General features: G+C 42.8%; 1 protein-coding gene across 1 annotated transcript in view; it reads left to right on the top strand.

Annotated features, from left to right (window-relative positions):
- Nucleotides 1-26,084, top strand: part of adamts10 (ADAM metallopeptidase with thrombospondin type 1 motif, 10) — a 233,009-nt gene that overhangs the window by 13,470 nt on the left and 193,455 nt on the right. Inside the window, exons 2-5 of the mRNA XM_086004738.1 lie at nt 1,127-1,465; nt 19,990-20,351; nt 23,581-23,743; nt 24,754-24,971. Coding sequence (XP_085860864.1) covers nt 1,369-1,465; nt 19,990-20,351; nt 23,581-23,743; nt 24,754-24,971 — 840 coding nt within the window. The 5' untranslated portion in view covers nt 1,127-1,368. The remainder of the gene's footprint in view (nt 1-1,126; nt 1,466-19,989; nt 20,352-23,580; nt 23,744-24,753; nt 24,972-26,084) is intronic.

Raw genomic sequence — 26,084 nt, forward strand, 5'->3', positions numbered from 1 at the left:
GTAGGGTAGTGAAGACAGCGTGATGAGGATGTGATGAGTGGCACAGCAGGATGAGGTTGAGTGTGGCTTGGCAGTAACGTTTTGTGATCCACTGAGATCATTGAAAGGTTTGTGACACTGCAGTCGGGTCCTCCTGATGACACCCCTGCTTTTGCCCTCCTGTGTAATGTGCAACCAGGCTGTGTTGGTGTCCTGGGGAGGTCTCTTCCGCCCACTGGAAGGGAAGAGCACCTCCCTGCATGCTGTGACTGACTCCATAAGGATATGAAGGGAGTCATTGGAGAGCCTGGGTGCAACTGTCCACCTTTGTGCAGTGCTTGTCAGTGTTTGCAGCATCTCAATGCTGTAGAACACGAACAGAACAACTGTCAAAATGAATGTGGACCAGCTGATGACGTGTCATCAAATGATGTCATCAGACCCGCTTCTTTTTAATTGGCCGGGAAACGCACAGGGCGGGCTTATCATACCCAGTCTACGTAAAGTCACTTGGAGAGAGCGGGCTGGAGCCGGGAGCGGGACCAGGACCTGCCACCCACCTCTCCCGCCGCGATCCAGCCTCCACTGGTGAAATCGTGGCCTAACTGTCTGTTAATGGTGTCTACTTTTATAAAGTCTCCATATTTAGTAAACTAATTGCCTTTGAAGCTCCGCAAATGCAATTGATGTAATATTAGGCGCCTGGGATAAAACAGTGGGAACAAATTACTGTGACTTCAAAATAAATCAAATGTACAGCAGAACATTAAGTCTAGCTAATAAAAACAGAAAATGCTGGAAATGCTCAGCAGGTCAGGCAGCATCTGTGGAGAGAGAAAGAGTTAACATTTCAGGTCAATGACCTTTCAATAATCTGTCTGACCTGCTGAGTAATTGCAGCATTTTCTGTTTTTATTTTAGATTTCCAGCATCCGCAGTATTTTGCTTTTGATAAAGTCTAACTATATCTGATGTGACTTGAGATGCTTCCAAGCAGACTGTTTGCAAAGTAAACATGTGTAATCTGTTCACACAATTGTAAACAGCATGACTAGTACAAAAAAAGCTTCTTAAATTTCCTTTTCAAGTGGGCACCTTTTTCAAGGCCTCCAACATTATTAGACTTTATGTATTTTCTTTCTTGCAGAAGTTACATCACTGTGAAGATCTTTTGATGTTGCATATTGTATGGAAAAGTTATCACCTCACCAGTACACTAAGTGAATTAAGCCAACTGCTTTTCAGCATACTTAGCCGTGCTCAGAAATGGCCACTGGGAAACTAGAGAATAGCATCCAAACGTAAATAGAGTTTGGAGAGAAGACATGTTGGCACAGTGTGATTTAGCTTGGCACAACACTCGCTGCTCTGATCCTAGTGTACTTAATTATGGAAGTTGTTTGGAGGACTGTAACATGGATTTTATGCCTCATGATGGCTCCCTCAGCGTTCTACTGTCACACAGTTCACTCAATGAATTCACAAGGTAATATTTTTAATGCTGGTTTGTTTTTACAGACTAAAAAATGTGAGCAAACTATTGAACAATTAAAACGTTGTATGTCATGGTAGTTAAGCAAGTCTGAATGAATTAAAACTAGATGTACTAACAAAGAGTGAATCATTTGCCACTGATGTGTCCTTTTCAATTTGCCGTGAATGTCCATGTTATCCTAGTAATGAGACAGTTGCTGCTAGTTGGTAGGTTACATAAGAAAATCTGGAGCTCAAATGCCATTCAACCCATTTAAAAAACCATTCTATCCAGTGTCCATGAATGAGTATTTTCTCAAGGACTTCTCTCCCACATCACCTGCTGATCTCTAGAGAACACTAAATTATCGTCTGGAAAAAAAAATCAAGCAGTGTTGTTAAATTTCACCAAAGCCCTCACTCACACTCTCAATAGACATTGTTCACCTTTTTAAAAGGTATCAATTGACCCCAATTCAATTTCCATCTCTAATGGTTGGTTCCACATATTCACTGTCCTTGGAGACTTTTCTTCTAATCCCTAACCTTGCTCGAGACTTGAATTTTGTAGTTGTGTCCTCCTAATTAAGAGTTGGAAGAAGGAAGCATACTATCATTCCAAAATATAATTGTAAATAATTTACCACAACAGGTTATCACAACATTGCATGTTGTTTTACATTCCAAAACTGTTTTCGTTTAATTTTGCAGCATGCACCATTCAATTTGAATCATGTTTAAATTTATAAAAGCTAAACAAAATTATCAACTTTTTTACAATTCTATGAAAATATTACAGTTTTAAACATGCATAAAGTTTCTGATAGCCTTTCCTATACAGTCTGATGCAATGATTTTTATTCTGGTCTCTTGTTAAATACTGCTGCAATTTGCTAAGGATACTGGGGGGTAGAGCTTCTCTGTTCTATTGTGAAAGTACATTGCTCTATATTGGGATATACATACGCATTGTCAGTTTAAAAGTTATAAAGAAAAGTGCACAACTGACAACCATATAATCGCTCAAAATTAATTGTTATTTATATTTAATCTTCTTGCTGTTTTCTCAAAGAATGCATATAAATCAACTCAAAATAGCAGATCCAGACTTGGCAGTTTGCATAGTTGAGAAAAGTCTACTAAGCAGTAGACCAGATGTTCGGTTCTAACTTTTTTTCATCCTACACATTTGCAGAATTGACCTCGTGGACTTGGTGGATTATGAGGCCCCATTCTAGTCAGACTGGTCTGCAGTGATCAACCTCATTGAACATCCACACTGCTGATGAAAAAGCATAATAAATATGTAGATTATTTATATCCTGCTTATAAAACAAAAGACTAACCTAGCTGGTACACTATAGACCTTTTTTAAGCATTAGGTTAGCATGTCCTTCAAACCTGTCTGGAGGTGATCTTTATTCTTCCTGCAATGAATCTAAATGATTTTTCGGCAATATCGTGATGTAAATAATCTTACTGCTATATTTTAAACCCATAGTATTTTGCAATTCATTTCAGTGCTGATATTTAAAGTTTGGCAGCTGTTGAGGGATCGGGACCCATTCAGATTGTTATTAGAGTACATCAGATGTATTTAGAAGTGAATACATTTCTTTCCAAGAATTATGTAAGGACAGCAGGCTAACTGCTCTGAAAATATTGATTTGATGGAGCGCCATTATAAACTGCTAGGCATAACTATATATTTTTATATAATAATTGACACACTTCTGATAAATTTTGAGCTTTGCAAAGTAGAAAGGAGGTGGAATTGCATTTGGACTATCCTACACCATGGGCAACTATTCCTCCTGCTGGAAACAGAGTGGAGCTACACTGGATGCAAAATGTATTCCTAATACATCACAAATAAATATAGTAAGTTTGGGTGTTGGTGCAGAAATTCAGAATTGGCATTGAACTAGCACCAGTACTAATGGTTCCATAATTACAAAGATTCTGCGTGCTGAAGTTCCTTTCCTGCTTTTAAAACATTTTCCTGTCAAATCACATTGGCATATTACTATTGAAGAATATGTATAACCATTTGAGTATTCGAATGTATAAAACTTATCCGTCTTGCATTGTCTACTTTAAATCATTTATTGAAAAACACTAATAGGATTGTAGAGCACACCATGTGACTTTTAAATAAGCCAGTGATTTCAAATTGTGGTGTTGACTTTTGACAAAATTCACTACACAGCCAAGAGAAGAAATTGTATAGATATAATCGGTCATTAAATGGTTTGACGGAACTTAGTCCTTTGCTTACAAGGGAGAGAGATTGGAATTTGTCTGTTTAGTCTTTCAAAAGTCTCTAACTACATTCCAAGAGAACGTGACTTTTGAGGAAAAGGCAAACAATTCACCAAGTGCAAGAAATCTAAAAATGCTTAACTATATATTCCTAAAATTCTTGTGTATGCACACAAATATTCCTATGTCAACATTTTATGTAAATGTTTATAGTGGAAAAACTCCCAGGAACATTTAAAATGGGTGGGGACGGTGGGAAACCTCATTGGTTTATCTAGGTTGATCTGTTCCAATCAAATGACTTCTAAAAAATTTTAATCTCCCACTTTTTCGGAGGCCTGGGGGGGTGGGGTCAGAGGCATGGGGCAGGGTGGGGTCAGAGGTCGGGGGAGAGCAGACGGGTTGCGGAGGGGCTGTCTGATCGCGGGGGGGGGGGGTTGGCGAGGCTGGTACGGTGGATCCAGCAGGTAAGTGCAAAGGCCGGCGGGTTTCCCGAGGCTTGGGAAACCCAGACGGTCAGAGTTAAATTTGACATCATGAATCAATATGAGGCACGCAACATCATTATAATATTTGAATTGCCATCCCGCCTCCTGGGAGTGGGTTGGTTGCCTGGCATTCCCTTAAAACTGGAAGTGGGCGGGTTGGGGTTGGGATTCAGATTTTTAACACTTTAACCTCCTACCCGATCCAAACCCACCTGTTTTTTGGGGTTAAAATTCCTCCCATAGTGCCTGCAATTGTTGGATAATTTAAATGTGCCTGATGGATTGATCTGGATGATGTGGATTTGTGGGAAAATAGTACAGGAAACTTTTTTTTATCTGGCACGGACGGGACCGACGTGGTGCCGGTTCATCAAAAATTCCGGATAACCGAAAGCTATAGTAAAAGATACGGAGCTGAGAGCTCCGTATAAAGCAACAAACCCTGTTGCTTAACAACAGCTTCAGAACAATGGCCACAAGTTGCAAGCGTCTCTGTAGCTTAGCAACAGCTGCAGCCACACCCTTGCACAGCAACAAATGGAGGAAGGCAAGTAATAAAAGTTACCTGAACCTACTCCTGCATTTTGCCGGTTAACCGAGATTTCCGGTTATTTAGGTGCCGGTAAATCGAAAGTTTCCTGTAACCTGAAACTGTACAATGCAAAGTTATTTTGTATGCTCTTTTATGCCCCATCTTTCTGTCTCAATGCAGAACATTGGGGAATGAAGAAAATGACTTTTTAAAGGAGAAAGAAAGTTTAGGGGGGTATTGTTTAGTGTATATACCCAATGTATAGAAACATGTTGGCCTCAGGAGAAAGTTGATGCATGATTTTTTTAAAGTAAATTGTAGTATTGGCTTGAGCATTCTTGAATGAGGTCCCTATTCCTGCAAGCCAGCTTATGTGATGTCACAGACAGATACTATTCTATAGCATCTCCATAACAGTTAGCAGGGGCAGAAGCTTCAAACAGGCCCAAGAGCTATAAGATATCAGGGAAACCTTGCTACACACTGCATTCCCATCCTGTAACGTGGTTTCCCTAAGATTGGCTCCAGATGGGGGTCTCAAGCTATTTTAAACTCACAGCCCCTGCTGTTTCCTATTGAGCAGTTCCAGAAAACTCCCTGTCGGTGATGTTACAGGTGTGGCCTAACACAGAGGAAGACCCAAATTGATGGGGTCCATGTCAGTAGGAAAACAGCCATTTTCTTATGTGAAAAGGGGAGTACATTGAACAACAAGTACTTTCCTGGACATTCCTTCAGCAAATTACTGATAGAATGTTGTACGGAGCCAATATGCTTGAAACTCTAGTAAAAATGGGAGTAGGCCAGTTTATTTTTTATAATTGAAAGAACATAAAATTTTGAAATGTGCAATTTCAGGGAGAGCAGTGTTGTTAACAGGTTATTAAATACTGTGAAAAGCATGTATTCTTTTCATTGAGAGGAATTTCAACCCCAAAGTGACAGGTTGGCAAATTTGCTTCCTTTGTCATTTAAATTCATCTCAAGCACTCAAAGGAACCCTCACAAAAGGTAGATGCTTTTTTTTCAACCTTTTTTAATGATTCCAAATCAGGTACCCAGCAAAAGTTCTCTCAAAGTCGCAAAAGTCATGTTTTAATCTCTTGAAGCACAAAATGGGTAAAGCTGATTTGCAGAAGTGTTTTAAGCAAATGGATAGGATGAGGCTGGTGTTTTACGTGGTTGCAATTTTTTCATATATAGCATTGCTGTCAAAATAATGGTGAGGCTAATAGCGTCGCTCTTATGTGCAAATGACACAGCAACTTCAGGCGTGGACAGATGCGCGATTAAATGCGGAAATCAAAAATTGCTGTGCAGGATGCGCCGCTCCACCATTAGCTTCGTGAAAACGGCATCTCGTCTGGTTCCCCATTGAAATGCATTGAGCAGCGTGAGGTTCCAGTGCTTGCACAGTAGATACGAACTAAACTCGCCACAGAAAGTTGGGGCATATCCATTTCAGTCTAAGTACACTTTTAACAACGTGATAAGTGTTAATTACTGCCAGTCAACCTCTCCTGCACTGAAAATTAACTATTGCAAGAGTAGTCTCATTCCTTCAGGTTTTAAGTGTTGGAGATTTTTTTTTAATTAACTTTTTTCTTTTTCTTTCTGTCTCTTTTTCTCTCTCTGAATCCAATCTTTCTTTCCCACTCTTTCTTTTCTGTACCTGATTTGACATTGAATTCACTATTCTAACTTGCACTTCCTTGTTCAGACTTTGCTGTTCATTTCACAATCCTTCAATCTAATTGGTTAAGGAGATACGCAGTTGCTTGTCCTGTTCACTCAGATCACAGATGCCCTCTAGAGGGAGCTGCACCGTTTGCATCTCACACTTACAGCAACTTTCAGAGCAAAATATTGTCAACATTAAATGGACAAGGTGGGTGCCGTTCATTGGACTGCCACAGCAATTCTTCGGCCATTCTGATTGGCAGGTCTGTGTATCTCCTACATAGAGTTGACCCCATTTTAATAAGCTGCTTTTATATGTAAAGAAGTTCCATTTATATATGTAACTTGGGGGGAAATTGTTCCTTATTATTAGTTGTCTTCGAACAAGGAGGACTATAATTACTGCTTACTCGGACATCCCTGTTTATGGGCCAGGAGGAATGCGCTGATTATTCCATATCAGTTTGTTCAATGACTCACACAGAGCCACGTGAGTCTATAGCAGCCAGTACTCTGATACTGCTTCTAAAGAATGACCAAAGGGCATGTATAGTACTTGAAAGCAATGTGTAATTAGTAGCTTTTCAAATTGCGGATATACACCAAATACTCTGCATGCCTAGATTCTACACTGTCTCCTCTGAACTGCTGTTTTTAGCTTCCAGTAACTCTGATTTCCGTGATTCCGTACTGTATGACAAAGAAAGGGAAGTTATTAAAGGAGACTGAACATGGAGACGTTTAGAAAGCATTCAGTATCTTAACATAAATTAAATGTCATAAGTTTTTAAGAGGGACAAATTCCTCATCTGACAGTTTTCAGTGTGGTAAAAGTACACTACAACTTAAAAGAAACTACTTCCCACTTACACTAAGGTTGCACTGTAAATCTGGAGTCAAAGCCCAACTCGACTCCAGAGAGAAGCAGTATGAGAATCCTTGGGTGTAAGTTTCACGCTGCTTTGGTTTGACATCACATCACATACAGTGTAAGTCAATGGTGGCGTCAAGCTACGTGTAAAAACTGCTCAGGGTTCCTTGGATCTCTAGGCCATTTTGAAACCTAGGTGAAATTAAAACATTTATCTAGTGTGGCGATTAGTACCTTCACTCTCTAAATATTGAAATTTAATTGCTGGGAGAGGAACTGGGCGAAGAATTGGAGGTACAGAAGGCAGGTAATCAGCATATTGTCCAGCTGGAACTAACACTGCATCATTGCATTTACTGAAAATACAAATGTATGGATATAATTGATCGCACATTTACCAGTAAGGATCGCGTCCACCTTGCATAATGTGCCACGAGGATGACTGGGCAGGGATTGTCCACCAAAGAGATGCACAACTCCAGGTGGATGTTAAAACAGACATTTGGCACTTTTGTACATTAGTTACTGACCCTCACTGGGGACTAAATATAAGCAGTCAAACTGCAACAGGAGGTAGTAGTTCACATCTTGGACTTGGGAGCACAATTATGATGTTTGACTTCACATTGGCTTGTTTGGGTTGCAGCTGTTTCAGTATTTCATGATTCGGTTGTGTTTAATTCATTAGGGATCTCCCTTGGTGTTCCATTAACTGTTTGGAAATTGTGCACTGGAACTCCAGTTAGGAGCTTAATTTGCTTCTTCATACACGAACAGACCTTTCAGTGTGAATGTTTATTTTTCTTGTGTGGAAAGTTGCGCTGTTAGCGCTAGCATTTGCTTGCAAAGTTAGTGAATTGCAAACTCTTATGGTAGATCAGCCATATTTGGCTTGCCAGTCTCACAGATTCCTTTTCCTTACCTTCATTTTTTTTCCTAAAGGCACTTACCAATTTATTTTGGGTCAAGAAATTGTCCCAATGTTTTATCTGCTACTAGACCACTCATAATTTGCTTAAGTTTACTTAATTCCAATTATCTCAGTACAGTAAAATTAATGGGAAAATGTCTGTACTTATGCCCCAATCACTTATGCCATGGCTGAGTTGAACACACTGTTATCCTTTTGCACACCAGAGGCCTCTTCAAGAAAATAAAAGGGATAAGGAATGTAGGAACAATAAGAGGAAAAAAGAGATCGGAAGAAGGAATGGAGATTGCCAAACAGACAGAAGGAGGTTTGAGTTAAATGGGCCAAGTCTTGCAAATAAACTTGAGCTGGAGGCACATATTGATATTGGAGGGTCTGATATAATGGCATTAATAGAGACGTGGGGGTAGATTTTCCTAGAGCCGTCAGGCGGGGTTTCAGGCGTGTGGGGGGGGGGAATCCTGAATTCGGGGGTCCCGACACCATCCCGCCCAAAACCCGCCTCCACGTAAGTTTCAGGGGAGGCAGGTAACCGCCCCGCACTGGGACCCGCCGACCCGAGGCGGGAAGGGATTAGTGCCAATTAACTGCCTGTTAACAGGTAGTTAACAGGCAGTTTTTAGCCTAATCCCTATTTTGAGGGGTGTCGTGTGGGATTCCCGACGGCTCCAAACCACGCTGGGTTAGAGCAGTCGGGCCGTTGGGTTGAAGGACTTGGAGGGGTCGCGATGTCGGTGTTCAGGTGAGTGATGGTGCAAAGGTAAGTGTGTTTGGTGTGTCTAAAGTGTGTAAAGAAGTTTAAATTACCTGTACTTACCTTTACAGCCTTTCCTCCTCTAGGTTTCGGGAGTCCATCACTCAGCCGGCACTGAAAGCAAAATGGCTGCGATCTGTCAAAAGTGACAGCCTTCAGCTTTCATTGCCGGTGAGACTTCTAACTGAGTCTGTGTAGAAGGAGTCAGGTTAGAAGTCAGACTGTCAGTGTTTGACAGCTTCAAACAGCTGTGAAACACTGATATTTCATCTGTCAAGAACTCTTGACAGATGAAATTTCAGTCTGTGACGTCACCTGTTGCCGGGTGGCCCTTAATTGGCCTGCTGAGCCCGCTGGGCGGGCTCAACAAGGTAAATCAAGGGAAAATCGTGCGGATTGGCCGGACGTCGATGTAGGCGGGACTAAAACCCAAAAGTTGTAGTCCCGCCTCCTTCCCAGCAGCTTAGGGAAAATCTACCCCGTGGATTTGGCTAGGCCTGGACTGGGAGCTGAACATTCCTGGCCACAAAATATTCAGCAAGGATTGAGTTGGAAAAAAGGGAGGAAGGTAGCAGTATTATATCAAAGGTTCCATCACAGCACTAGAATCTGTGAATGATGTTAGGAGATCATGAAAAAGATAAATCTCTTTTTAGAGTTAAGGACTAAGGAGGGAACCACTGCTGGGAGTGTATTATAGACTGAACAATGTAAAGGAGATGAAGACAAAAGATATGTAGGCAAATTAGAGAAAAGTGCAGGGCCATAGTAATGGGTGATTCCAATTATTCAAAAATAGATTGCAGTAAGAGTATTGTTGGTGACAAAGAAGCTAAGCGGTTTTGAAATGTGTCCAAGACAGTTTTCTACATCAGCTTGTTTTTAGTCCAACAAGGATCCAGGAAATAAGGCTATCGCAGAGCACTGGGCATCACTACAGGTGTTCATCATTCCGAATACAAGATGATGTGGTTCTGTGTAGATTATCAGAAACAAAATGACCTAAAAGCTGATTCCTGCTGTATGCCTGGCACGGAGGAGTTCCTCGAAAACTTAGGGCACACCAAGTACCTTGACTCTAGTCTGGAGAACAGGGGCCCAATCAAGCTCTGCTTTTGTTGCAATGACAGAGCTGTAGAGGGTTTAAGTTGTGCCTTTTTGGTTGAAGAACATATAGACACTTTCCATTGGCTGATTAATTCTGTTCTGACTGGAGTTAGGGATTATGCCCCAGCATATATTGGTGATACTGCTATTTTCAGTCAGACAAGGGATGAACACTGCATCCATGTCGCCAACATATAATCCTGGTTGAGAAAACCAGGGTTGACTGAGGTTGAAGCCTCAACATTGGCACAGCTGAAGTTACCATGTGGATGGGGGATACAGACATCTGACCAGATGAAGGTGAATGCCACTGTGTCCTGGGCCATGCCCAGAACCAAGAATCAGATCCACGTATTCCTCAGATTGACTCAATCTTACCGCAGGTTTATTCCAAACTATAACAATATGGTTGAGCACTTAGATATAGAAACTGCATCAGCAGCACTCATGAGTATTGAATCTGAAAAGTAAAGTGGAGAGGAGTGATGCATTCATGAGCATGAAACGGCGGGTGGGGGGGGTGGTGGGTGTTGTGTCCGTCAGTAATGAGACACAAGACTGCAGGAGAACGGTACAACAGGTGTTTACTCAACGTGGCTCACTCTGGAACAGAACTGTACAGATTACTACTCAGTGCTATATACAAGTGTGGTCACTGCCGGTACTGCAGTATGCATGAGCTGTAAAAAGTAGTTCCCCCTTTAAAGGTATATGCATTCTATATATACATTACAATTCCTCCCCTTTTAGATTAACAGTACCATAACACTCATTTAACAATTGAATATCAAACTAATTACAATTAACACTTTTAACATACAACGTTATCTGAAAATAGTCCATTTGTATATTCAGTCTTTGGGGAGGCTTCCTGATCCTTTCTGGATAACGCCTTTCCCGAGTGTCTCGCTCTTGGTGCAGAGGCGATTCTGGCACCCTGTCGTCGGTTGGGTCATCAGCTTCCGATGCTACTGTTTCTGAGGTAGATGCGACCTGTACGTCGGGTTCCTCACCAGGTACGTATGGGCGAGACATGGGGTTGACTTGTTCCTGTGACTCTAGGATCTGGTCAGCATGGCGTCTCACGATGTTCTCCCCAACGTCCACTGTGTACATTAGTGGGCCCTGCCGTGTGCATATCGTTCCTGGCTGCCATTTTTCTGTTCGGTAGTCGCGGGCCAAGACTGGTTGCCCTACATTGAAGCTCCTTGTTGGCTTCTCATGGATGTGCTGGAATTGCTTACTCTCAACATCTCTTCGCACGTTTGGTCTGAGCAAATCCAGGCGAGATCTTAACCTTCGGTTAAAGAACATCATGGCTGGGGCCTGGTTGGTGACTGCATGTGTCGCATTCCGGTAGGCGAACAGGAAATTGTCCACCTTCTGCGGCAGTGGAATGTTGTCATTGTACATAGCCTTTATTGCCTTCTTAAAGGTTTGTACGAACCGCTCAGCCAATCCATTTGTGGCTGGATGATACGGGGCGGATGTGTAATGCCTTACCCCATTCTTCTTCATAAACCTCTGGAACTCTTCGGACACAAACTGTGGTCCGTTATCGGAGCAAATCTGTTCTGGCAAGCCGTTCCTGGCAAAAAATGGTCCGTAGGACTGCAATAGTTTTCCCCGTGGTGGTGGAGGACATTTTGATGACCTCAGGCCATTTCGAGTGCGCATCCACGGCTATTAAAAACATTGAGTCCATGAATGGACCAGCAAAATCAATATGCACCCGTTGCCATGGAGATGAGGGCCACTCCCATGGGTGTAGAGGGGCATGTGGTGGTGCATTTTGGACTTTCTGGCATCCTGAGCAGCTCTTGGTCAGGTCCTCGATTTGTTTATCGATTCCCGGCCACCACACATAAGCCCTGGCAAGGCTTTTCATTTTTACCTCTCCCAGATAACCCTCATGAAGCTCATTGAGCACTCTATCCCTTAACTTGGGTGGAATTACCACTCAGGATCCACACATCAAGGTCCCCCGGCACACTGACAGCTGTTCTCTTCTTGATGAGAATGCTGGCAACAGTGAGTCGCCATGTGCTGGCCATCCCTTCACCGTCAAATCATATACCCGAGACAGTGTCGGGTCATTTCGGGTCTCCTTTTCTATACGAGCGTTAGTTACCGGTAGGTAGTCAACTATAGTCGAATGAAATATTTCGACGGGATCCACTGCTGGTGCTTCCTCCGCAGTAGGCAGTGGCAGGCGTGATAGCCCATCAGCATTTCCATGCTGTTTCGTGCCCTTATATTCAATCTCATAGTGGTGCGCCACTAGAAAGAGTGACCTTCTTTGTAGTCATTGCGCAGTCATCACCGGAACGCCCTTCTTCGGATTAAAAATGGAGACGAGGGGCTGGTGGTCAGTCAGCAAGGTGAACTTCTGCCCGTGCAGATAGTGATTGAACCTTTTCACTCCCCACACTAGGCTGAGGGCCTCCCTGTCAATCTGGGCGGAGTTACGCTCGGCTGAGGTTAGTGATCGTGACGCAAAGGCTATTGGCCTCTCTGAGCCGTCCGAGAATTTGTGCGACAGCACCGCTCCAATGCCGTAGGGTGACGCATCACACGCCAACCGAATTGGTAGTGCTGGGTTGAAATGGGCCAATACCTCTTTCGATGTGTTTAGTGTTTTGCTCTTCTGGAAAGCTCATTTACATTCATCACTCCATTTCCATGGCACCCCAGTTTGCAGTAGGGTGTTCAGTGGGTGTAGTATTGTAGACAAATTTGGCAAGAACTTATGGTAGTAGCTTACCAGCCCGAGGAACGACCTCAGTTCTGACACGTTTTCCGGTGCTGGAGCCTTGACTACTGCCTCAATCTTTTCTGGGGACTTATGTAACCCCTCTTTATCGATAACGTGGCCACAATACGAGATCTGTTTTTTTTTTTAAACTCGCATTTGTGGCGGTTAGCTCGGAGCCCATATTCCTTCAATCTAGTGAGCACCTGCTCCAGGTTGGCGAGGTGATCACTGTCATTTTCGCCCGTGACCAGGATGTCGTCCAAATAACACTGGGTCCCTGGGTTTCCTTGCAGGACTTGTTCCATTGCCCTTTGCCAAATAGCCGGAGCTGATGCTACCCCGAATACCAGCCGGTTGTATTGGTAGAGACCTTTATGGGTGTTGATTGTGAGGTATTTTTTTGATGCTTCTTCTACCTCCATTTGCAGATACGCCTGGGCCAGATCAATCTTAGTGAAGCGTTTCCCTCCAGATAGCGAGGCAAAAATATCTTCAATCCACGGAAGTGGATATTGTACGGTGTGAAGGACTGGGTTCACTGTTACCTTAAAGTCCCCACAGATGCGAACCTTCCTTGGTTCCCCAGGCGTGCTGCTCAACGACTTTTTCATCACAGGGACGATGGGCTTGCGTTTTCTTCAATTTTAATTGTTACTGTGTGGTAAACCACTGTTTGTATTCCTGTTTGTCCTGTTTGTATTCCACTGTGTACATGCCTGGACATGCCTCGGCTGACTCCTCCCACAGGTCCTAGTATAAAGGTGACTGCTCCCCAGCCCTTGGTATCCTGGACCGGTCGACCACTCGAGGCAGACCTCCATTCTGTTGTTAATAAAAGCCTTTAGTTACTCTTCTAACTCTCAGTCTTTTATGAGTAATTGATAGCGCATCATACTGTCATGCCTTTTAGTGTTCCAAGTCCTTGCTGGAACACTTCTTGCGCGTCGGTTAGGATCTTTGACTGTCGCCCAGGTGTGACGTCATCATCCTTTTTGGCAGCCACAGTCAGTGCTTGTATGGAATGCCAATCTAGCTGTATTTTCCGGATCCATTCACGTCCCAGTAATGGTGGTCCTCCATCTTGCAATACATACAGGTCTAGTTTTGGTGTTTCCTTACCGTTATATATAACGGTCACCCTTATTTTTCCTTTGGGGTAGACTTTTTGCCCATGTACGCCTTCAAAACAGTTTTTGTGTCTCTCAAGGGTATGTGTGAGAATAGCCGCTCGTAGTCCCGTCGGTTTATGACTGTTAGGGCTGATCCTGTGTCCAATTCCATTTTTACTTGGACTCCTGCTATCTTGAGAGTGACCCAAATGGTTCGGTGATCCTCCGTTTTGATCACATTATGTAGTTTCAGACAACTCAGCTCCCTGCTTTCGGAGTCGGTATCACACTTTTGTTCGTCTGAACTATTCTCCGTCACCTTATGTACCTTCTTGTACTTTTCTTTTGGAGATTTCTTATTGCTGGTTTTCTTTCCCGACCTGCAGACTCGTGCTATGTGTCCTACTTTTCCACACTACCTGCACACTTTGTCTTTGAACCAGCAATCATTGTGGTCGTGTGTTGTTCTGCCGCAGCGATAGCACTTCTCTGTTCTGTATGACATTTTGTTTGTGCCATATTCATGTGGTCTCTGTTGTATCTCTGCAGCGCCCCGTGCTGCTGCTTCATATGATACCGCAGTGCTGAAAGCCTTGTCCAGCGTAAGGTCCTTTTCAGATAAAAGCCGTTTCTGGGTTCCTTCACTTTGAAGCCCACACACAAACTTGTCCCTTAAGGTATCTGCCAGTCCCGTTCCAAACTGGCAGTGTTTCGATAGTTTGCACAGTTCTGTTAAATATTCAACATTGCTTTCATCCTTATGCTGGTTCCGTTTGTGAAACTTGAATCTTTCTGCTATCAGCAGCGGTGTGGGGTTTAAATGTTCCTGTAGTATCGTCACTATGTCTCCAAAACTCTCTTCCACTGGCTTCGCTGGGGTTACTAGATTTCGTAATAAACCATACGTCTTTGCACCCATTAAGTTTAACAATACCAGCGCTTTCTTGTCATCTGGCACCTCATTTGCCTTGCAGTATACCTCTATTCGTTCGACATATGTAGTCCAGTCTTCGACTTCATTGTCAAATGCAGTGATACTGCCACTCTTCGGCATTTTGGGTGTGGTTTAAAATGGCTTAAAATGGCGTCTCCCGCGCTTTCCTTCCTCCCCCGCTGCTGCCAACGAGTTTTCCGCGGGCCTTCCTACGCTGCTGCCAACGCCGCTCTCGGCGGTCCTCGTGGCAATGGCGGCGCCTCGCGGGTTTCTGCGCGTCTCTGTCTCCTCGACGCTGCTCGGCCCCTGAACACCGGCTGCGCCCTGTGCGCTCTGCCCTCTCTCTCTCCCCCGTCGACGCTGCTCGGCCCTTTGCTGTGCTGCTCGGTCGGGCTCTAGCCCGCCGCTGTTCGGGAAGGGTCTGCGCACTACCTGTTGCCAGCCCGTTTCGCTGGACCACCGCGACTGGAAAGCCAAGCCTGGCTCTCGACAGCCTCCCCCACAATTCTCGAGTCTCTGCTGCTCTGATGGATGACTGGGCGGTTGCCCGTGGTCGACGCCCGTGTCTCTGGCCTTGACCGCCAATCTTCTGGTCTCCAGGAACGAATCCCTGGGAGGTGATGCAGAGTTGCAGGCAGGATCGAATTTTTCTCGTCGCCAATGTTGTGTCCGTCAGTAATAAGACACAAGACTGCAGGAGAACGGTACAACAGGTGTTTACTCAACGTGGCTCACTCTGGAACTGAACTGTACAGATTACTACTCAGTGCTATATACAGGTGTGGTCACTGCCGGTACTGCAGTATACATGAGCTGTAAAAAGTAGTTCCCCCTTAAAGGTATATACATTCTATATATACATTACAGTGGTGGGGGGGGGAGGTGGTGTGAGGTCATGATAGAAATTAAGCACTTTTGTCTAAGATTTGGCTTATTATGAGCTTTTAATTCTATTGTGGTACGTTAATCAGCTCCACTTACCGAAGAATGCTCCAGGTCATTTTTCATACACTTGTTAACAAATCAGTAGTTGCTGAAGGGAAGATACTTGAGAGCGAAACCAAGCCCTTCAATTCAAATATAAGTATCTTATATGATTCGTTCAAATATATATTTGAGTGGCAGCTCTTTATGAATTTGAGAGCTATTTAAATTCACTGTGCCCTGGTCATTTTTTTTTTAAAAGGTATTTTCCAGCTTGCCTTTTTTAAAGTCAGTGGCCTAGAAATTCAGTAAGGCGCTGCAAGCTTTGCGCCCAGTTACCGCCTAAAGAGGGTTTCTGCGCCAGTATAGGAGGTTGCGCTGATATTGAGCTCGGCGGTAATGGCGGCGGTAGCCAGTAGCGCTGCGCCGGCACCGATGACGTCATCGGTGTGCGCAGTGCCCCGTTTCCGCCCCGATGCCGGCCTGACGCCCATATTCAGTTGCCGCCGCCTCCTCCATGGCGGCCGCTACTAACATCCGGAGACCAGGGCCTTACTGCAGCCTTAGTGGGGCGCATAAAGGTGGAGGTGCAGCCGGCCGCTTTTTCGGCGGCCGCCTGCCCGCACCTCCTTCCCCGGCCTCCTCCACCACCCCCCCCCGCGGCATTGCCGGCTGCTTTCCGTGAGCCCGGCACTTCTCCGTGGTGCCGGGCTCATTTGCTGGCACAATCCAGCGGCGATCTCCCCATTGCAGGCACCTCCACCTTAAGAGAAGGAGGAGGCCTGCAGTACCGCAGCCTGCCGCACCGCATCGGGTGGCGCAGCGGCACTTAGAGCGCTGAAATTCAGTTTCTGCGCCCCAAGCGGGGGCGGGCACACCCTGGAATAGCGGCCGGTTCCGACTTGGGGCGCAAAAAGCGAATATCGGACGGTCGCACATGGCTCCGCGCCCAGCGCTAACCTTTGGCCGTTAGCCAGCTGGCGGGGCCATAGTGAATTTCTAGGCCAGTGAGTCTCTCTGGAACCTTTTGAAGAGAGTTGATTGGTGGCTTAGTTAGATAGCTCCAATGGATAGTGAGAAAAGAGAAGAACTGCTATGCAAGAAAAATCATATTTTAGTACAGCAGTTGTAAATTATTTTCTACTAAAGCTACATATGCTTAATTAGTGTATGAATATTTGTTGCTGCTATTGACTCGTGAGAAGGAGTATGATACAATCAGTAGCTGAAATAAAGTGAAGTTGTTTTTTGTTTGTTTGCTCAGCCTGCTCTGAATTTTACCTAGATACCTGGGCAGGTGTAAACACACTTTGGGACATGGGCTGCTGCAGCCAATCTATGAGAGTAGTATGCAACATGGAAACCAAGTTATTTAAAAAAAAACAAAAAGAAACTCCAAAATGTAACAACCACCTCCACTGCATTTCCCTTATTTATCTTTTTGCTTACTTCTTCAAATAATTCTGTAAAGTTGGCGAAGCATAACTTTCCTTTTAGAAACCCATGCTGGAGGAATAACTCCTGTTTCTCCAAGTGCTTAGTCATTTCATTGCACATTATAGACTCCAATAACTTACCTATAACTGAAAGTGATTTTATTTTCCCTGCTCTCCACTACGAGCTTGCTTTCTTTGCCTCGTACCAGCCCTGCCCTATCTTGACAATCCTCTTGCTACTGATATGCCTATAGAAGGCCATTTTATTGTTCTATAGTTTTTTTAAAAATAATTTGGGAGTGGATTCAACTCGTTTCCGGCACTAAACCGCTCCCGCCTGCTCAAGGCAGTAGGAGGGCATGGCAATTTTAAATGTCACCAGTCCATTTCCCATCTGGCAGCGGTAAATTTTTTGTTTGTAAAGTTGTATATAGGTTGGAACATTAGTGTCCTTGATTTTTTTTATGTATTATCATGCTTTTCAACGTGGCTTTTTGCCTGCTCTCTCTTTCTTCCTTGCCTAGGACCACGTGAGGTAACCCATTTCTTCCACTACTTTTACATCCAGCAGGTTGTGCTTTGGGTTGTGTTTGTAACAAAGCCTTTTCTTATGTGGACAGGCCAGTAGCCTGACTCGCAACTCCCTACTAGGAGAACCAGCTCAATGCGATGGGGCAGGGTTACCACTCTCCTCCCATGCGACGCAAGTACCCCGCTGAATGTCAGCCCCATTTCTTCCACTACTTTTACATCCAGCAGGTTGTGCTTTGGGTTGTGTTTGTAACGAAGCCTTTTCTTATGTGGACAGGCCAGTAGCCTGACTCGCAACTCCCTACCAGGAGAACCAGCTCAATGCGATGGGGCAGGGTTACCACTCTCCTCCCATGCGACGCAAGTACCCCGCTGAATGTCAGCCCCATTTCTTCCACTACTTTTACATCCAGCAGGTTGTGCTTTGGGTTGTGTTTGTAACAAAGCCTTTTCTTATGTGGACAGGCCAGTAGCCTGACTCGCAACTCCCTACCAGGAGAACCAGCTCAGTGCGATGGGGCAGGGTTACCACTCTCCTCCCATGCGACGCAAGTACCCCGCTGAATGTCAGCCCTATATTCAGAGACTGAAACTCTCGTCTTTGCCTGCTAGGTCATTTAGAATAGTCAATTTTTGTTAGTAGTTAAGTATGTAGTGGCTGTAAAAGTTTATGTATGTTCCTAGACCTTTGCCACCATTCTGCAGACAAACATACAGGTGTACTTTTTGCAATATTTCAACCTATTTAAATAAATGGCTGTGAAATTGTGGCCAGGGCACTTGTTCATTTTCATTTCATTTTTCTTACTGTGCATACCTTCAATATAGCTAAAAGTCTTTTGAATTGCCAGTCTGTTCTGTTCAACTAACAGGATCCTTTTACAAAGTAATGACTCCTGTTGAAACACACCACCTCGCTTGCGTGTGATTTCATCATAACCAATATGATGAACAATTCTTCCTTCCCATGAAAGACGTTTTCATGAACAAATTTCCCTATTTAAAGCTACCGAAAAATGCATTTCCAATCTTTTTTTAAACTTTCATTTATAAATAGTGCCAGCTTATGCCATACTGCCTAAATCATGGTCGTCGCAGAAAAGTGAGCACCATTGTATCCTTTTAATGATGAAAATATATCTGTAAATGCAGCCTTTGTTGAGCATTAAATACTGAACCGTTAACTCTGAATTGCCAGACATGGGGAGTTCATGATTTATTTATAGAACATAAGCCTGTTACTTAAACTGTCATGCAAATGAATTTCTCGAAACATTGTAGATTCAATTCGATACCATACTTGAATTCTTGCATGATATCCTGATCTGAATAAATACATAGAACTATGGCAAATTGAAACTTGTATTTGTTTGATAATGACCTTTTCCCTGCTGTATACTCATGCTGACATTCTCGATGGTAGTGAACAGGGAAAATATACTCACGTGTGGTTAGAAGTCTGACCACGACCAGCTGGCAGATAATATGCTGTGCCACTGCATAATCATTGGTTCAAACGGTAGAGAGCGGATCTTCCATTCAAGAGGCCAAAGTATAAATTTAACATTGACTGAAACTCAACCCTTGCTTTTCTTTGTGAGTAAGCTTTGTAAATTTTAAGATGGGTTGCTAAATGAAAAGCTCTCTGTGGCAGAGTACTCTATCTGGAGAAAGATATCATTAAGGGACATGTTCTGGCCTGCAAAAGCTCACCATCTGCCAGTTAACCAGTTGAACTTCTTTACCCAGAGAGCGGTGAGAATATGGAACTCGCTACCACAGGGAGTGGCTGAAGTGAATAGTATAGATTCATTTAAGGGGAGGCTAGATAAGCATGTGAGGGAAAAGGGAATAGAGGGTTATGCTGATAGAGTTAGATGAGGAAAGACCGGAGGAGGCTCGAGTGGAGCATAAACGCAGGCATGGACTGGTTGGGCCGAATGTGCTGTTTCTGTGTCGTATATCCTATGTAATCCTATGTAGTTAACCGTTGTGAAGAGGCTTTGAGCAACCGATGATCCATACAATCCAGCTCTTCAGTTTAAGGAGTATTGTAGAGGGATAAGAATATATAATGGGGGAGGATTCAAGAAAAAAAGAACCAACATTTTTCTTTCATTACAGAAAAACATCTTTTTTTACCAGTTGACCTGTACTTAAGGGATGGGATTAAGAGGTGAAATCTGTAACTGAATAACAAAAAAACCTTTTTTTTTAACACAGAAGAATTCCTGTCAACTCTTGAACACTATGAAATAGCAATTCCTGTCCGAGTTGACCGCAATGGAGACTTCCTAAGCTATAATGTAAAAAGTAGCCATGATCTGCGATCAAAGAGAAGCTTACCTGCGTTTCACCATGAGCCAGTTGAGCAAGTTTTTTACAAAGTATCTTCACATGGATTGCACTTTCTTTTAAACTTGACTTTACACATTAATCTGGTATCAGATTATTTTACTGTAGAATATTGGAAAAGAGATGGCTTGGAATGGAGGCACGATTATATGGATGAATGTCATTATTTGGGACATTTAAGTGATCTCCAGGGAGCCACAAAAGTTGCTTTAAGTAACTGTAATGGATTGGTAAGTTATCAATTTTCTCTGTTACAGACCCAATCATGCATTTTTTCAGTAGCACAAACTGCCTTTGTACCACTTAAGGTGGCACAAATGCAGTTTGGCTTCAGTAGAAATAAACCTGCTATTTTCTAACCTGTCTTGATTTAGTAATTGTGCAATATAAAAGGACATGCTTTGGTCAGAATCAGGGTGGAGTACTGTTTGTTTCCAGCCACTATAAATTGTTAATCAAGAGGGGGAGAACCTCAGGCTACAGATTTGGTGGTGTGGCCACGAACAAATAAATAAAAGATTCTTGTCCTCATCGTCATAAAAATGAGCCACTCCTGTTTTTCTCCAACTGTCTCAAAATTGTATATAACAGACAAGTCTCTCCTCCCTATATACTTGCTTTGTGGTTGGTGTTATTTCTTGCTACAGTGGATTAAAGGGATACTCACTCTGTCCTTTCAAGGAACTTTTAGCAGGCTCAACTAGATCTAGAGCCTGCTTCAAAGGTTCAGTTTCAACAATTGCTACACTGGTTGTCAAGGTTTGTGCCTCAGCAGAAGCAGCGTCTGTTACTGTGATGATGGTTTCCTCAACAGCTGTTAACTTCTCTCGATATGCAGAAGTAGTCCAAAATGTCTTCTGTCCTCTATTTTAATGTAGGTATTAACCCATTTAAAATAAATAGGTTTAACATTTTTGTTTAAAAATTAAAGAGGAATGTCATACGAAAATATTGTTTGTCCATTATTACTGCAAACATTAATTTTCAACCTTATTTCCAGTACTTTTTAAAAAATATAATATGAAATGTATTTCATTGTCCCTTGAGCCTATTTATATTTTTCTAAAGCTAATCAGTACCGATGATCTTCCTTGATAGCTTTATCCACAGGTCCTGTTGCCCATTGGGTGAAAAGTTCCACCTGATTTCCCTTATTCCTAACTTCTGAAATGTTAACTTTTGCTATAAAAATAGCTTGGTCTGTCAACATGTACAGATAAAACATGCTTGCGGATACACTTAAAGCAGTACCTGGTTACTTATAAGTGTTCACCATCCTTTTCTTACAACACAATAACATCACCTGCAGGTGATGTCTTGAGACAAATTACTCACGGCTCTTCTGTATTCCCTTTTATAATATTCAATAAGATTAAAAGAATATTCAGGCCAGCACTAGAAATCTTGTTTGATATGATAGGATAAGGAACAGTTACAGCCCTGGGACTGCTGATAAACTCCTTCACTTTGCCTGGCACCATATATTTTCCTTTTGCAAGTCACAGTCTTCAAAAGGACGATCAGGAGAAATAAAATAGCATTTTATCACTAATCGAATGTGAAACGGAGAAGTGTTAAAGTTTCCTTTAGGTGTGTTGAGGTCAAGAAAATTAAGTAAAACTCTGCAAGGGCTCCCACACCAGATTCTCAAATACCATTTGTTGGACAATGTTGGCAAACTGAAAAGTCCTGGATGGACACCATCTTCAGTATTATTAAACACTGAGCTGGGACAGCCCGATGGGCTAGATTTTCTACCTAATCATAATGCTGCTATAGCAGTCAGGAGCCGGTGAAACTAGCAATGCAACATCTTAATGGTTTAGCTTTGGAGATTTTCTCATCAAAATGTTGCATTTTTTTAAGCTAATATGCTGGTTGTGTACCCTGTTAACAAAAATAGCCAATAATAGAACATAATATTGCAGTATCAATTACTAAAATGACTACAAAGATTGTATGTATATTTACATTGTATTATTATTTTATTTACAACTATCTTGTGGACAACTATCCTGGGTGAAAAAAGATATCGAATACAACACTCTGTCTTCAAGCTCAGTTACCATAGTCATAAATTGTACCTTCAGTCTAAAGGACCCTACATCTCTAATGTTCAGTCTCCCTTGATAGCAGGGTTGTGCCTTGCTCTTGAGGAGTCCCGTTAATAAATGTAATGACTTATTAGCATCACTGTGTTCAATTAAAATGTGTTCTGGGCATGTCATTTAGAATAGTTACCAGCCTGCAGGTTTCAGCTGGTTTCAGAGCAACGGAGAACTTGGTGCTGTTCCAGATTGTGCTGTTTGCTGATTATTATACTGCACAGCTAAAATGCAGATTTCAGAGCTGCTTTGATTTCGACACACAGGGTAACCAGCGAAAACAGCACTAGTTCACCTACTAGTACTGATGGAGCTTAATTACCACAGAACTATTCTCTGTGATGTGAATGAGTGGTAAGAACCAGCTATCAGGAAACTCCTTAACATCATTTAACAAAAGTTATTTTTGAAACCCAGTACCCCTGATGTCTGAGCGAATCAAATGTAAATAGCCTACTTTCTTTTTTCCAAATTCGTTCCGAGTTACCTACTTCTCACCTTGCTTGTTTATCCATATCTTGAAACTGATAGCCAGGTATTTAGTTTGAAATATTTCTATGTTGCTGTCTCTGCTTATTGGATTATTTCGCAGATGGATACCCTGGATGTTTCCCTATTTACAAAAGTGTGCACCTATCTAATTACTGCTGGAGAAAAATAAATGTTCCTGCATAGTCATTGGGTCAAATTGGGGGACTGGGAAGATCCAAAATGGCAACATCTTTGAAATAAGCACATTTTTAAGACAGTTTTTAAAGTATAATTTTGTGCAAATTACTGTGTACTCTAGTGCTACTATTTTGGATACTCTTAAATTGACTCAGTATTTGCATGTAGATTCTTAATAATTGTGTATCTTTTAACATGTTTAAGCCATTCTGTTTTCCAGCACCCTGTGGTTATAAGAGTAATGTATGTGTCGGATTAAATACAAACCAGGGTTTCTTGATCTTGGAAACTGCTGTTGCTTTACATAAGTGCACTTTGTAGGTGCTTGTGCATTAGGACCTTGAACACACTCCAATGTAATATTTACAGGAGGTTTTTAAAAAAATCTTTCTTGAAATCTAACCACACTGTCTCATCCCTTCAGTTCTTACCTCCTAAATGTTAGGGCCATCACTTATGTTTTCCTATGTGGCTTTGAATCATGTGACAGAATGAAATGTTTTACCAAATGATGCTAGGTCTGGGTTCTGTGAGTCCACTGAAAAATAATGCAGGGTTTTATTTTCTTCTGTGTTTATTATAATGGACATTTATTTGTAATGGTTTCCACAATCATTATAGAAAGCCTGCAGTACTCATAATAATTACTTTGTCAGCAGTAACCAGAGCAGTGCTTTGCTTTCAGCATGGTGTAATAGCTGAGGATGAAGAAGAATACTTCATCGAGCCCCTCACCACCGTTAAAATGGCTGAATTCAATTACAGTGAAGGAAGCCCCCATGTAGTTTATAAGCGATCTTCTCTTCGAAACCAACATCGGCACCTTGATGCAACATGTGGAGTTTCAGGTAATACATGACACTTTCTCTCTTTCCTCTGCAATGCCACCTCCCAGTACATCCTGACTGAGCTGAACTACTCTGCAAAGTGCCATTCCAAAGCTCCAAACTTGTACTTCGAAACTCTATCTGATCTTAACTTAATCTAGTTAAATAACCAGGTTAAATGCTTTTTAGTTTAAGGAATCTGTGCGCTACTTATAACTTTGCCCAACTAATGTTCTGCTAAATAAAGAATAGATCAGAAAAATTGTAGCATGTGCAAGAGTTCCTTCTCAGAAGCAATCTTTTGTATTTTGATATGATGTAGAGAGTCTGATTACCGTATTAAAATTTGTTTAATAAATTTACTACAATATATTTTGATGGTATATCTGCAGTTTTTTACACTTGGAAGTGCTCAACGAGTTCCATACTTAACAACTATGACAACTGGATTACTTTACAACTCTAGGTGGTCTTTAATATTTTCTTAAGTAGGAATCTCTGAGGCAGCCTCTGTTTTTTGTATTTCACAATTTTAGTTTTTCTGACTCTGTAGGTTATTTAATAATTAGAAATGAACATTTCAGTCATCCATCTAGTCGTTGAAACTTTGAGGCCCAGCAGCCCGCTGGTTATAGAGTAAAGAACAGAACAAAGCCACTATACAAGTACACAAAGGGCATGTGTGAGGGGCAATATGACCCTCAGCACCTCAAAGGCATAAACACCCTTCTAAAAAGGCATAACAATCCTTCCAAAAAGGTTAAATGTTTTCATTGCCTTATAGAGTAGGGGTTGATATTTCACCTTCGTGTTGGCCTTATGACTTTAGTTGGTGTTATGAATTTTGTTTTTCAACCTCCCACTAAGGGAATTTTCAGATGATGGTCAAAGAGCAACTGATGGGAGATGAAATAACTCTGGTTGCAGCAATAATGCATAATCATGAAATGATTCCACTCCCATGCTCAACATGGCACTTACTCTTCACACAAGAGGTATAATTTTGAATGCTTACAGTGGTTCTGTTCCAGATGAGAAGCCAGGGAAAGGACGATCTCCATGGCTGAGGAATTTCCAGACTTCAGCAGTGACTCTTTCACCTAACAAGACTCTGCGAAACCAGCTGCAATTGAAAAGATCGGTCAGTCAAGAACATTATGTAGAGACCTTAGTAGTAGCAGATAAGATGATGGTTGGATACCATGGACGAAGAGACATTGAGCAGTATATTCTCTCTGTCATGAATATTGTAAGTATATTTCATTATTTCACCGTACATTACACTTTTCACTCCATTTAAATTTGTTTGCTTTTTTCCTCTCCTTGGGCCCCACCCCCCCTTTAAAGACACTGCCATGGTTCTTCTTCAAGGGTATAGACACATGGCGTGTTCCCAAGTCTCTGTCAATGCTATCCTGAATGAGGCTCCTGGGAGTGACATGAATGACTAGTTTTTCAAGCTTTCTCTTCATTCCTCGTGGTAATGTGTTTAACTTCTGCTCAGCATCTTGTCTGACAGTACAACTGAGATGGTGCTGTTAGGGTCAGCCAAACGATCAATCTGGTGTTCTTCTATTCAGGACAGGCGATCCTGCAAGATCAATGTACTACATCATCCTAGTGCTTTAAATATTGGGCTAGAAATTTGGTGCCTTAGTGCCTCCGGGGGGTGATAATGGGGGGCTAAGGACTTTCCGCCCAGGCGCGGCAATGTTACCGCCGCACTCGAAATTCACCTGGCGGTTTGCGGCGGCGGTAATCCCTAGCGCCACGATCTCCTGCACCCGGAGATCGTGACATCATCCGGCTGCTCATCGCCCTGGTAGTGCCCCGGACCCGAAATTCATTTCCATCCCCTGCAGCATCGCTGGGCAAAAACACCGACAACTGCAGGAGGCGTTGATCGGGAGGCCGGATGCTTCGGGGGCAATAATTAAAGGCAAGGTGGCCGAGGTAGGTGAAAAAAATCTGAAACGCTCTTTCCGGTTATTTTTTCTTTCTTCGCCAGCCATCAATCAGCCCAGCACTCTGATGCAGTGCAGCGGGCTGATCAGGCAGGATCGCAGCTGCCGTTGGGGATGAGGTATGTTTCCCTCTTGCAGAGCCTGCAGCGATGGCCCTTCCCTTTAAGGGAGAGAAGGAGCCTTCCAATGCGGCAGCGCTGCACGACCCAACTGCTGCCTGTTGTGCTCCAGGAATTAAGTGAAGCGCTAAATCCTTCCTGGAGTGCAAAAGCCAATTTTCCAAAAGCTGGGATCCATTAGTGCCTGGTGCTAAGTTTCCCAGCTTTGGAAAGTTACCGCCCCCAAACGGAGCAATACCGAATTTCTCCCCCATTGTCTTTCATTTGACACCAATGTGG

This window comes from Somniosus microcephalus, chromosome 13, assembly GCF_052327205.1.
Source record: "Somniosus microcephalus isolate GS21.2 chromosome 13, FLI_Smic_1.0, whole genome shotgun sequence".
In the NCBI taxonomy this organism is placed as follows: domain Eukaryota; kingdom Metazoa; phylum Chordata; class Chondrichthyes; order Squaliformes; family Somniosidae; genus Somniosus; species Somniosus microcephalus.